Source organism: Artemia franciscana, chromosome 2 (assembly GCF_032884065.1).
Source record: "Artemia franciscana chromosome 2, ASM3288406v1, whole genome shotgun sequence".
Taxonomy (NCBI): Eukaryota; Metazoa; Arthropoda; class Branchiopoda; order Anostraca; family Artemiidae; genus Artemia; species Artemia franciscana.
In genome coordinates, this window is record NC_088864.1 from 4086821 (window position 1) to 4100684 (window position 13864).

The following is a 13864-nucleotide window of genomic DNA, read 5'->3' on the forward strand; positions in this document are numbered from 1 at the left end:
CCTATTATGAACAGAAAAGTGGTTAAGTGTACAGTTAAAAGGCATTTTAGAATGAAGTTAATAATAAATAATTGATCATAGATAATGGCAATTGACTTTGGAACGCACCCCAAATAACAAAATTTGAAGTGATGACTTAACTGGGTAAAATACTCTGATGGTCTATTAGGCTATGTACATTCTGCTCATAAGAAATATAAATCACACCAGCTTTCTGAATATAATTTTAGTGTCATTCGGAATGTAAAATTATAATATTTTGCGGAAACTAAGAGGTACTAATGCCACTGACTGCGCAGCAGTACCCGAAGAACTAGAAAAAACAAACAAACAAATGAAATGCACTTAAAAATACCATGATTTCCATTAACGTTCGGAGTCTATTTGGATCCGGTCTAACAAGTTCTGATAATGTGGTGATTTAAACTATTCCTTTGTTTTGATTTATCCTTCAAATCCTTCAACTAAAAACAAACATATTTGGAAATGTGTTGATTCTTTTGTTTTTAAACTACTCCTTTGTTTTGATTCATCCTCCAAATCCTTTAACTAAAAACAAATATATTCTGAAAATGCGTTGATTCTTTTCCTTTTAAACTGTTTTTAAACTGTTTAATATGTCTTGATAAAGTGTTGGTTTAAGCTATTCCTTTGTTTTGATTTATCCTTCAAATCCTTCAACTAAAAACAAATATAATCTGCAAATGCGTTGATTCTTTTGCTTTTAAATTGTTCCTTTGATTTGATTTAACCTCCAAATCCTTCAACTAAAACCAAAGATATATTTCTGCATGGATATGAATATCACCATGATCGGTAATTTTTACCCTTTGAAGAAAAGTTAAGACATTAATTGATTATCAGACGAAAAGATATTCTAGTGAAATGCATACAAACAATCATAACACGAAAAGTAGGAAAGATAAGCATTTTATTTTATCCATGTATACGTTACAAATTAAAAAAGGCTTTCAAAACATTTGAGTTGACTGTAAGACCTTAATGGTAGCCGTGATGTCCATAATGATGGTTATCGTGATGATAGTCATGATGGTCGTAATGGTCATCGTAGTGTCCATGCTCTTGTGATTGATAGTGGTATTTCCTATGATAGGGGCCTTCCTCGTCAACCTAAAAGTATTCTTGTCTTAGAATTGAGCCACAAAGTTGAGCTCGAGGTTCAATCATAATAGGACTTAGCTACTCAAAATTTAGCTAACTCCAACATTTGCCTAATGTCTAACGCTTTCATAACAAGGACTAATTGATTGGCCGTTTACTGGAACTAGTAAGATACTAATTATTTTTATTTACGTAGAATCATTAGGAGCACCCCCCCCTCTTCCCTTTACTACCATGTGCATGCACTTGACACACATCAAAAAAAGAAGCTATGAAGGTAAAAAATTAAATGGCTATTATCACGTTTGCATTTGGTGTATAATGAATAAATTGGGAACCAAGACAGCAAATGAAATTCTTGAAAAAAAGTTTTCTTAGTTTCATCAATTGTTTTAAAATCCAGTTTGTCCGCAAACACAAAAAAGGCAGCTTAACAGGATGAAACAATTGCACCAAAATTACACCAACAATAGCTTTTTGAAAATTACGACTGCTTGCTTGCAATTTGCATAAAACCGATCTCATACCGTCGCTTACGAGGGAGCTACAGCGGTATAGAATGAACTCTAGCCCATAGTAATAAAATATTTTAAAACGAGTAAAAGAGAACTGTTAAGTGAGAAAAAATCACCATTTGAAGATGATTCAGGGTTGGTAACGCTTATTCTGAAAGAATGTATTGTAATGTTTAAGGGTTTGTTTGAAAGGCAATTGCTATATCTATGTTATCTGTAAGTAACAACAAGAGCTAAGACCTCATATGGCGCTTGTGACGATGTCGGAAGAGCCAAGAGCCAAGGGCTCATATGGCATGAGCTCTAGCAAATTTTAAGAATTAATAGATTGCTTTAAAAGTAAAATCAGAGGCTTAATGCCGGTAGGGTTTAAAAATAAAAGCTCTGAGTCACGAGGTCCTTCTAAATGTCAAAATCCATTAAGATCCGATCACCCACTCGTTAGTTAAAAATACCTCAATTTTACCTCTCCCTTCAGCCCCCCAGATGGTCGAATCAGGGAAAACAACTTTATCAAGTCAATTTGTGCAGCTCCCTGACACATCTACCAATTTTCATCGTCCTAGCACGTCCAGAAGCACCAGACTCGCCAAAGAACTGAATCCCAGCCCTTAACTCCCCCAAAGAGAGCGGATCGAGTCTGGTTACGTCAATCACGAATCTCTGAAATTTATAAGCGTTTTCCAAAATTTCAGGTTTCCCCCTCCAACTCCCCCCAGTCTCAACAGATCTGGTCGGGATTTGAAATAAGAGTTCTGAGACAAGAGTTCCTTCTAAATATCAAATTTCATTAAGATCTGGTCACCCTTTCTTAAGTTGAAAATAACTCAGTTCTTCTAATTTTTCCAAATTAACAACCCGCAGCTCCCCCAGAGAAAATGTTCCAATTATGTCAATCACGTATCTATAACTTGTGCTTGTTCTTTCCATCAAGTTTCATCCCGATCTCTCCACTCTAAGCGTTTTCCAAGATTTTCGGTTTCGAAGATTTCCGGTTTCCAAGATTTCCGCTTTCCCCTTCCAGCTCCCCCAATGTCACTGGATCTGGTTGGGATTTAAAATGACAGTTCTAAAGCACAAGATCCTTCTAAATATCAAATTTCATTAAGATCTGATCATCCGTTGGTAAGTTACAAATACCTCATTTTTTCTAATTTTTCCGAATTACTCCCCCCCCCAACTCCACCAAAGAGATCGGATACGGTCCTGTTATGTCAGTCCCTTATCTTGGACTTGTGCTTATTCTTCCCACCAAGTTCCATCCTGATATCTCCGCTTTAAGCGTTTTCCAAGATTTACCCCCCCCCCCCCCAATGACATTGGATCTGGTTGGGATTTAGAGTAAGAAATCTAAGTTACGAGGTCCTTCTAAATATGAAATTTCATATAGATCCGATACTTTCTTCATAAGTTTAAAATACCTTTTTTTAATGTTTTAGAATTTACCCTCCCCCCAACGACCCCAAAGAGAGTGGATACGTTCCAATTATGTAAATCACGTATCTAAGACTTCTGATTATTTTTCCCACCGAGTTTCAACCCACTCCCTCCACTCTAAGCGTTTTCCAAAAGTTTGGGCTGCCCGCCAACTCCCCCCAATGTCACCGGACCCGGTCGGGATTTAAAATAAGAGCTCTGAGACACGATATCCTTCCAAACATCAAATTTCATTAAGATCTGATTACTCCTCCCTAGGTTAAAATACCTCATTTTTCTAATTTTTCATAATTAACCCTCCCCTCAGCTCCCCCAAAGAGATCAGATCCGTTCCGGTTATGTCAATCACGTATCCAGGACTTGCCATTATTTTCCCCCCAAGTTTCATTCCGATCTCTCGGCTCTAAGCGTTTTCCAAGATTTTAGGTTTCCCCATCCCAACTCCTCCCAATGTCTTATGATCCAGTCGGGATTTAAAATAAGAGCTCTGAGACACGGTATCCTTTCCAACATGAAATTTTACCAAGATCTGATCACCCGTTCGTAAGTTAAAAATACCTCCTTTTTTCTAATTTTTCCGATTTAACCGTCTCCCCACTACCCCCCCCCCAGATGGTCGAATCGGGAAAACGACAATTTATAATTTAATCTGGTCTGGTTCCTGATTCACCTGCCAAATTTCATCGTCCTAGCTTACCTGGAAGTGCCTAAAGTAGCAAAACCGGGACAGACCGACCAACCGACAGAATTTGCGATCGCTATATGTCACTTGGTTAATACCAAGTGCCATAAAAACAAAACGTAATATTAAAAATTAAACGCAGCTTGTGACAGAAACTGCATCATATGCAAGATTATAAAACATGCATCTTTTAACAAGGCTTATGGTGTCATCTTTGACTCATTCGGCTGCCTTATTCCCACAGGTCCATCTTAACTAGATAAAATAGAATAAAGGCTTTGCATTTTCCTGTGTGTTACATATTTACTTTTTTCTCAAAATACATCTAAGGATTTGTAATGATGCTTTCTACTTGACTGGCGGCTAGCCAAATTCTAAAACCTTCAAATAAAATAAAATTTTGGATGCTGCCTCTACAACTTAAGTAGGCTACATCTTGCCTACTGGTGGATATGATTGCCTATGTTGGAATGCGTCTAATATTGCTCAATTTCTTCATTAGCTTAATACTTAGTGGTAGGTCAGTTTCCCTTTGAATGGGTCTTCTTGAAAATACCCAGAAAAATAATCATTCATTGTATATAAGGAAAAATTGTGAAATGGGTTCCTGAAGATGGTAGACTTGACAAAATAAAAAAAAAATCTGAAAACCAGATATTTCGACAGTTTATTTAATAAACATTACATGCAGAACATAAAAATAAAATAAAACTGAAGGGAATTGTCCCTTTCCGTAAGACATCACAGTTTAAAACTTGACGAAACTTGATGAAACTTATATATTTTTAAAATCAGCAAAAAAAATACGATTCTTTTGATGTATATATTGGAGTCTAAATAAAGTAATTTAGAGTTTCGGTTACTATTGAGCCGGGTCACTCCTCAATACAGTTTGTTCACACGAACTGTTTTAAAGAGCCATATGGGTTCAATATTTATTTCTTTTTCCCAGGGACACTTCATATGGAAGAGATTGTTGCATAAACTTCAGAGAAGCTCATTCAATTTTAAAGGAAAAACTCTTGTGTCTTTTAGAGGGAGCTCATTCGATTTCAAAGTTAAAGTTCTAGCTGCTTTTCCAGAGCCAAAAGTGATTGGAGGGCAACAAGCCATCAGCCCAACTGTTTTTCCTCAAACGCATCCGATCAAAACTTTGAGATAGCCATTCCGTTCAAAATAGTACAGAGGTCAAATAACCATGCCGGGTCTGACAACCCCCGTCAAGCCCCTTGGGGAAAGGGTTGTAAGCTATGCAAGATTTCCATTGTTAAGATATATGGTTCTTACGGGAAGGGTGGTCGAACAAACTTTGGAGCGGCTAATTCATTTGAAAACCAAAAGTTCTAGTGCCCTTTTTGTAAGATTTAGCTTGATTCTCAACCAGTTGCTACCGAATGAGTAGTTACTGACTACAGTGTCTTAAAAAGTTTTGTCATCTGTAGTTCTTTCCGTAGTCGTTTTTGTATAATTTCGACTAAAATGTAGAGTTTTGGCATAAAGAGTGATGTCTTGAGGAGGGGGTGGTCGCCCTCATATACGGAATAATTTCAGTCTATTTTAAGCCTTAGTGTTACTCCTTACTTTTAGTTGAAACAAGCTGTCCTTTTAATTTAATGGTTGATCGTTTTTCAAATCATGCCCGACTCAACCAAGAAATGATGCGGGTATGTATGATAAACACATGATTTAGCACTGTTAAAGGGTATGTACCAATGCTTGTAAATTGGTTGGTAGCTTTCCTCTTTTTCAGTTTTCTGCTTAAAAATTCAAATATTGGATTGTAAGTAAAATTTTGGACGAGATCTGATTTAGCCAAAATTTTCGACGAAGAGTAGTTTTGTTAAATAAGTTCTTAATAATAACTTTACTGTAGAAATTCATTTCCGTCCAAATTTTCTTAAGACTTTTTAAATTTCAAATTTTTCTTTAATTTTAAATTTTAATTTTTTTTTAATTTTCTTAAGAATTTTCTGTAGAAATTCATTTCCGTCCAAATTTTCTTAAGACACTGTAGTCGGTAAACTCATTCGGTAGCAATTGGGTGAAAACCAGGCCAAACCTTAAAAATGGCACCAGAACTTTCAATTTCCACTTGAGGGAGCCCCCTCCGAAAAGTATTTGACCACCCTTCCCATAAAAACCCTATATCTTAACAATGGGCAGCTTACATAGCTTTCATCCCTTGGGCCTTAAAGGGGGATTGTCAAACCCGGAGGCATGACTACTTGAACTTAGAACTATTTTAAACAAAATGGCTATGTCATAATTTTGAAGAAAGTGTGTGTGAAAAACGACAAGGGCAGTAGCTATCTTTCGATCACTTCAACAACGAACTGAAACTTTCGATTTCCAGTCGAATGAATCCCCTCCAAAGCTTATGCGACCTCCCCTTCCATGAAAACCTTATATGTTATCAAGGAGCAGCTTTAATAAGTTAGATCCATTGTCTTGGGGGCTCTGAGGGATTTGTCAACCCCTGCAGTTGAATATTTTGATTTTTGACTATTTTGAACAAAATATCTATCTCAAAATTTTGATGGGATGCATTTCGAAAAGAAGACCTGAATGAGGTAGGGACTTCCTGCCCTCCAATCTCTTTTGACTCTTAAAAACGGTACTACCTTGATACCCAATTGAATGAGCCCCCACCCAAAGTTTATACCACCACCCTTTTCATAAAAACCTTAGGCCTACTAATGGGCAACTAGCATAACTTATAATCCTTGCCCCGAGGGCTGGGGGTATCGAACCTGATACCATAGTTATTTGACCTTCAGATTATTTTGTGGGGGAGAACGTGGGAAGCGGTGGCTGGTTACCATTCAATCACTTTTGACTGTTAAGAAGGGAATTAGAACTTCAATTTCTAATTGAATGAGCCCCTTATAAGTTTATTTTAGTTGTTTTGAAAACTGAGGACCAAAGGTGTTTGACAACGATGGCACTTCTCAATTATTAACCTAAGAGTGAAAAGTGGTTCGCTACATCCTCTTACCTTTTCTAAAACTGCACTGTTCTTCTCTTAAAACTTTGTCTACAGCATATCTCAGTCTAAGAAGTACCATATTACTAAGTAATCTGCTGCCTACAGAGACCAGACTACTGCCTCGATAATTACGACACTCACTCTTGTCACCTTTCTTATACAGTGGATTAATTAAGGTTTCCCTATAATCAGTAGGTACTTTCCCTTTTTCAAAAATCAAATTCATAATCTTCAGTAGCTTATTTCTAACCTCAGAGCCATCATATTTAAGAAACTCGTTTATCAAAGTATCAGCACCTGGAGCCTTATAACTTTTTAAACCTTTTAGTACCGTCGCTAATTCTTCCTCACAAAACAAATCTTCCTTCACATCCAAGGTATCACAAACTTTTTCATTTTCATCTACATCTTTTCCTGCAACTGTTTATTGTTGTAGCACATTCTCAAAATATTCCGCCCATCTCTCTTTAAACTTTTTCCTTATAACCAACTGTGGCCCCATTCCTATCTTTAACTGGGACTTGTCCGGATTAACATGCCAGTATAATATTTTACTATTATGCCGTCTAGCTGCATCTTCCAGATCCTTGGCAATTTTATCCAAGGCCTCCACTTCACACCTCTTAAGATCATATTTTAATGCTTTCTCTACTTTCTTTACATTCCTTTTGTTTTAATATGATCTGTCACTCAAATAATTGTTGTACAAACCCCTTCTACTCTCTATTAAACATTAAGCTTTTTCACCAATATTCCTAGCTACAGTCTTAACTTTCTTCCCTAATACACCATCACCAGCTTCACAAATTATTTTTCTAAAATTATTCCATCCATCTTGCACATTGTCAAATTTTAAACTCTCAAGTTTAGTAATCAACTGTTCCCAGAAATTTTCTCTCAAATTTTCACCCTGGAGTGTACCAACAACATAACTTCCCGGGAGGTAACTACTCGTCCGAAATTTCAGCTTTAAATTAACCTTAGACACTACTAGATGGTGATCTTTACTTTTAACATCAATAACAGCACTCCTATATACTCTTGTATCTTGTCTTGCACATTGTCAAATTTAAACCCCAAAGTTTAGTAATCCACTGTTCCCGGAAATTTTCTCTCAAATCTTCACCCTGGAGTCTACCAACATCATAACTTCCCGGGAGGCTGCTACCCGTCCGAAATTTCAGCTTTAATTAACCTTAGACACTACTAGATGGTGATCTTCACTTTTAACAGCAATAACAGCACTCCTATATACCCTTGTATCTTGTATTGATCCTGCTAGTCTTCGGTTTACAATAACATAGTCGATAAGGTTTGCTATCTTACCATCACGTGAATACCCTGACAACTTATGGGGTATTTTATGACTAAACACTGTAGTGTTGACTTGGATTTTTTCATTTTTGGACATAATTAGTCATTTGGGTAAATTAAGAGTAAAACCACGAAAAGGAAAAACTGGACGTAGAACATAGACTTACAAGCTAAAATTATTGTGAATGAATAATAAAACCTAAGAAAAACCCAAAATTTGAATGAATACTTAAGTCAAGATTAAACCAAGCACAGAATTATCACAGATAGTAATGGCACTAACACTATCACCCCTTAAACCCTCTAAAGGAGCTTTATGTACAATTTACTGGATGAAATTTGTATTTTGAGCAGTGATTTGAAATTAAACTATAAGATTAATGCCCAGATGGCAGTCTTGCTCCTCAAAATATATAAATGAATATTTACTCACTGTGAAATGATAATCATAAGGAGTTTGCTTGACATTCACATATGCTTTTCCATCATAATGGTAACCGTGGTGATGGTCGCCATAATGGTGGTGTCCATGTCCATAAGCACTGGCGATAAAACTTAAAATAAGTAGTACCAAAAATGGTCCCTGAAAAAGAAATTAAATGCTAGAAATCAAGAAATTAATTAAATAAAGTAGAAATTAAATGCATTTAAATTTAATACTAGAAATTGAATATATATAAATAGGGAGGTATATACATTTTTTATTTAATATTGTATTCACAATTATCTTGTTTCTGCAGTACTTTATATCTTCATCACGCTTAAACTGACCATAACCCTCACTAATTACGCGTACCAAACCCACGTTTTTATCCAAAAATATTGACCTCCGAGTTATTATGTAACTTGCCTCTTTTTTAAATTACCTGCTTTTTTAAAGTTATATGGAATTTAACTAGTAAGGTATATTAGAGCTTCACTTAAAAAAAAGGCCTATTTTCCTTTGAAGTATCAAGGATATGAAACGAAAATATTTTTGCCCCCCCTTGTACCACTTTAAATCTATTCATACCTTAAAACCATGATTTTCTAGGATTTTTCTTTTTGTAGTTGTACACCTTAAAGTTTTTTTTTTGTTGCGCAAATTCTCTCCGTTGTTGCCATAATTGAACCATAAAAGAGGCAACTGGGAACTTTTCGTGTTTACAAAAATCTATGTTTTATCAACCAATTTATCTGCAGCTGATTCACGAGTGATGAAACAATCAATAGGATGATACACCCATAAGTTTAGTCGGGCTCACAGTCGGTCTGTTGAAAAAACATAGGCTAGTGAGAATATGGTATAATTAGAAAAGGAACATTTTTAAAACAGAAGAAAATAAGGATTCTGTATATATGTCCATTGTCAACAAAAATGATAAACATAACAGAATCGATTAGCCTAAGTTGGGCACTCCCCCATCAAAAAATTCTCTCCATAGACCCCCCCCCATCAAAAAATTCTCTCGATAGAAAATTCACACCCGGAAAACTCACGAAAAATTTTCGCCCGGATAATACCCAAATTATCCGGGATTTAGAAGATTTGGATTTGAAGTCCAAACACATTGAGGGGTGACAATTCTTACATTGGAAGGGGGTCTCATTCTTTAAAACATTTTTTTTCTTTGAACAAAGAGAAATGAAAATTTGTAAAGAGAAATGAAGAGATAAAGACGAAGACCTAAAGACCAAGCCAGAAAGAAACAACCAGCATTAAAGATAACGTAAAGTCTTGCGTTTCATTGTGAAGATTAAATAAAAAAAACAAGTTTTTTTTAACTGCAAGCAAGGAGCTATATTAAAACTCAAAACGAACAGAAATTGTTCCGTATATGAAAGGGGTTGTCCCCTCCTCAACGCGTCGCTCTTTACGCTAAAGTTTGACTCTTTGTCAAAACTCTACTTTTTTAAAAAAAACTTTAGCGTAAAGAGCGAGGCTTTTAGGAGGGGACAACCCTTTCATATATGGAACAATTTCTGTTCGTTTTAAGTTTTAATGTCACTCTTTACTTGCAGTTAAAAAGCTTATTTTTTCTATTTTAATTTCTCTACGTTTTTGGATGAATGCATGTTTTGATTTTGGCTCACCGCACATGAATAATTAAAACAAAATTTGCACATTCATTTTCTTTGCTAAATAGCTTTCTCATAGTTTTAATCGGACGATTTTGATAAAAGAAAGTGGTGGGGTGAAACCTAGTTGCCCTCCAATTTTTGGTTACTTATAAATGTAACTAGAATTTTTTTTACGAATATTTTTCTTAGTAATAAATATACGTAACTTACGGATTAACTTACGTAATGAACTTATATATTTGCGTATTTTTATTACGTATACGAGGGGGTTCGTCCTCTGGTCAATACCTCGCTCTTTATGCTAGAGCTTGAATTTTGTCCCAATTCTTCAAGAATGACTCCTGAATCACAAAAGACATCGAAAAAATAGTTGAAATTAAAAAAAAAATACTTTAGCATAAAGAGCAAGGTATTGTGGAGGATACGAACCCCTTATATACGTAATATTTTCTGTTCGTTTTAAGTTTTAATGCTGCTCATTACTTCCAGTTGAAAAAAAGCATTATTTTCTCATTGTTTTTTTAAATAATATGAAAAAAACTTCGTTTTCTTAAAGAGTTAAAGAGGCTGCGTCCCAAAGTCGAACCTTAAAACGTACAGGAATTAGAAGAGGCAGTTGGGGGGCTGCCGCCCCCCAAACCCCCAGCTTTTAAAGACTCTTTTGTACAGTTTTTTTTGTGGGGGGACTTCATTGTTACTAATTACTAGTTTCGGCGCAATGGTTCTCCTGTCCTCTTGTGTTTAACATTTTTCGAAGTTATTCCATTATTCATTCATTTCAATGTTTTGTTAATTAAAAGAGGGCCTTTCCCAAGCCAAGAGCGGGGGGTTAGCAAAAAAAACAAAAAACCTGTACAAAAGAGTCTTTAAAAGCTGGGGGTTTGGGGGGCGGCAGCCCCCCAACTGCCTCTTCTAATTCCTGTACGTTTTAAAGTTCGACTTTGGGACGCAGCCTCTTTAACTCTTTAAGAAAACGAAGTTTTTTTCATATTATTTCTGTACGTTTTTCTACAATCCATGGTGGATGTAATTTAATAATTCCTGTACTCCTCGTACAGGAATTAGGAGAGGAAATCCCCCCCCCCGCTTTTAAATCATTGTATAAAATAGAAAAAAAATAGATAGAATGACCGAAATGTTTCTTTTGCTCATAAGAAGCTAATATTCTGTTATCTCTCAAATGATAAGCTGTCCAGGTGTTATCAAAATTTTTTTGATGTTGTGAAAAAAAACCGCCCGTAAGGGACTTGAACCCTTGACCCGGGGATTAAAAGTCTCACGCTGTACCAACTGAGCTAATAACTTGCATGTGTGTAAATATAACTTCTCAATAAATTTTAAAAATTTCAAATTAACATGGGCTCTTATGGAGAGAAATCCGTTAATTAATAGCTAATGCGTGGTTTCTGGAAAACAGGGAAGGAGTTATCGGATCGAGCTGAAATTTCGCGGATAAGCTCCTGGGCCGTAGGGGACCTTAACTTGTGAATTTCAGCCCGATCAGACAACGTTAAAAGGGGAGGGGGTTAGAGGGTCGAAACTTTCGGGGGGTTAAGATTTTCCTACGAAACTTTCCAGGAAAATTACTCGGAGAATTCCGCATCGAATGAGTCTTCGTACACCCAGATCTGATGTCGGATGTGACCTGTAGGCGTCTAGGAAAAAAAAGTAAATGAATTTTAAGTGGCTATGCGTGGTTTCTGGAAAACAGGGAAGGAGTTATCGGATCAAGCTGAAATTTCGCGGATAAGCTCCTGGGCCCTAGGGGACCTTAACTTGTGAATTCAGCCCGATCGTTGTTCAATCAGCCCGATCGAACAACGTCAAAGGGGGGCTGGGGTTGACGGGTCGAAACTTTCGGCCAGATTTTCCCCATGAAGGAAAAGTTGGAGGGGGATGAAATTTTGCAGGTTTCTTAGTTGGAGCTCGGGCTACGAAATGCATCCCTCCCCATCCCTCTGCGACCACTGGAACCGAAGATCGCTTAACATTGTCGTGTGTCGCCTCTTTATAGAGGCACGAGTGTGCCTCCTTGATAATACTAGAAAATCCTGCACCCTCTTCATGGAAATTCTCTTCCCTCTTAATAAATTCCTCCATGGAACGATCCACCCACGTAACCCTTCTCCAATCCCCATCCCCACCCCAACTCGGAAAGGCCCCCCTGAAAACGTCTATATACCTCATAATAACCATTACTGCATGTAAGTAAGGGTCAAAGTTTGTAACTTGCAGCCCCTCCCCCGGGGACTGTGGGGGATGAAGTCGTCCCCAAAGACATAGTTATTAGGTTTTCGACTAAGCTGAACAGAATAATCATCATAAAATTTTGATCCGGGGACTTTAGGCGAAAAAAGTGTGGGAAGGGGCCTAGGTGCCCTCCAGTTTTTTTGGTCACTTAAAAAGGGCACTAGAACTTTTAATTTTCGTTAAAATAAGCCCTTTCGTGACAATCTAGGACCACTGGATCGATACGATCACCCCTGGAAAAAAACAAAAACAAAAACAAAACAAATAAACACGCATTCGTGATATGTCTTCTGGCAAAAAATACAAAATTCCACATTTTTGTAGATAGGAGCGTAAAACTTGTACAGTAAGGTTCTCTGATACGCTGAATTAGATGGTGGGATCTTCGTTAAGATTTTATGACGTCTAGGTGTGTTTCCCCCTATTTTCTAAAATAAGGCAAATATTCTCAGGCTTGTAGCTTTTCATAAGTAAGACTAAACTTGATGAAACTTACATATTTAAATCAGCATTAAATGCAATCCTTTTGATGTGACTATTGGTATCGAAATTCCGTTTTTTAGAGTCTCGGCTACTATTGAGCCGGGTCGCTCCTTACTACAGTGCGTTACCATGAATTGTTTGATTAACTAGCTCAAGGTAATTTCTTGCATGTCAATGTGAAAGGTCTTTCTTATCATTGTCATCAGTAGTACGGTAAACAGTGACAGATCCAGGATTTCACCCCCCCCCGCCAACGTAGTGGTGGATTTGGGACTGAAGCCGCTTACTCCTGTTGGGGCTGCAACGCTAGCACTTTAAATTTATCTTCTGTAATTGGTTTTTATGGCACTTGGTATCTACCAAGTAACATATAGCGATCGCAAATTCTGTCGGTCTGTCTGTCTGTCTGTCGAGCCCGGTTTTGCTAGTTTAGGCAAACCCAGATAAGCTAGGACGACTAAATTTGGCAAGCGTATAAGAGACCAGACAAAAGGAAACTAGAAATTGTCGTTTATCATACTTGACCATCTGGGGGGGGGGGTGGAATGGAGGAATGGTTAATTCGGAAAAATTATAAAAACTAGGTATTTTTAACTTAAGAACGGGTGATGGGATCTTAATGAAATTTGATATTTCGAAGGATATTGTGTCTCAGAGCTCATATTTTAAATCCAGACCGGATTCGGTGACAGTGAAGGGAGTTGGAGGGGGAAACCTAAAATCTTAGAAAAACGCTTAGAGTGGAGGGATTGAGATGAAACTTGGTGGCAAAAATAAGCACAATCCCTGGATACGTGATACATACATAACCTGAACGAATCCGTCTCTTTGGGGGAGTTGAGGGGGAGGGTTAATTCTGAAAAATTAGAAAAAATGGGGTATTTTAAGTTACAAAGGATTGATCGGATCTTAATGAAATTTCATATTTAGAAGGATTTCGTAATTCAGATCTCTTATTTTAAATCCCAACCGGATCCAGTCTCGTTGGGGGGAGTTGGGGGGGGGGGGGGTAAT

The 13864-nt window shown here is 37.0% G+C and overlaps 1 protein-coding gene across 2 annotated transcripts in view; it reads right to left on the reverse strand.

Moving 5' to 3' along the window:
* Positions 1-914: 914 nt before the first annotated feature.
* Positions 915-13864, reverse strand: part of LOC136034137 (uncharacterized histidine-rich protein DDB_G0274557-like) — a 48438-nt gene continuing 35488 nt past the window's right edge. For both annotated transcript variants that reach the window (XM_065715313.1, XM_065715323.1), the window contains exons 2-3: positions 8490-8639; positions 915-1131 (exon numbers count right to left, since the gene is read on the reverse strand). In XM_065715313.1, the coding sequence (XP_065571385.1) occupies positions 1000-1131; positions 8490-8639 (282 nt within the window). In that variant the 3' untranslated portion in view covers positions 915-999. The remainder of the gene's footprint in view (positions 1132-8489; positions 8640-13864) is intronic.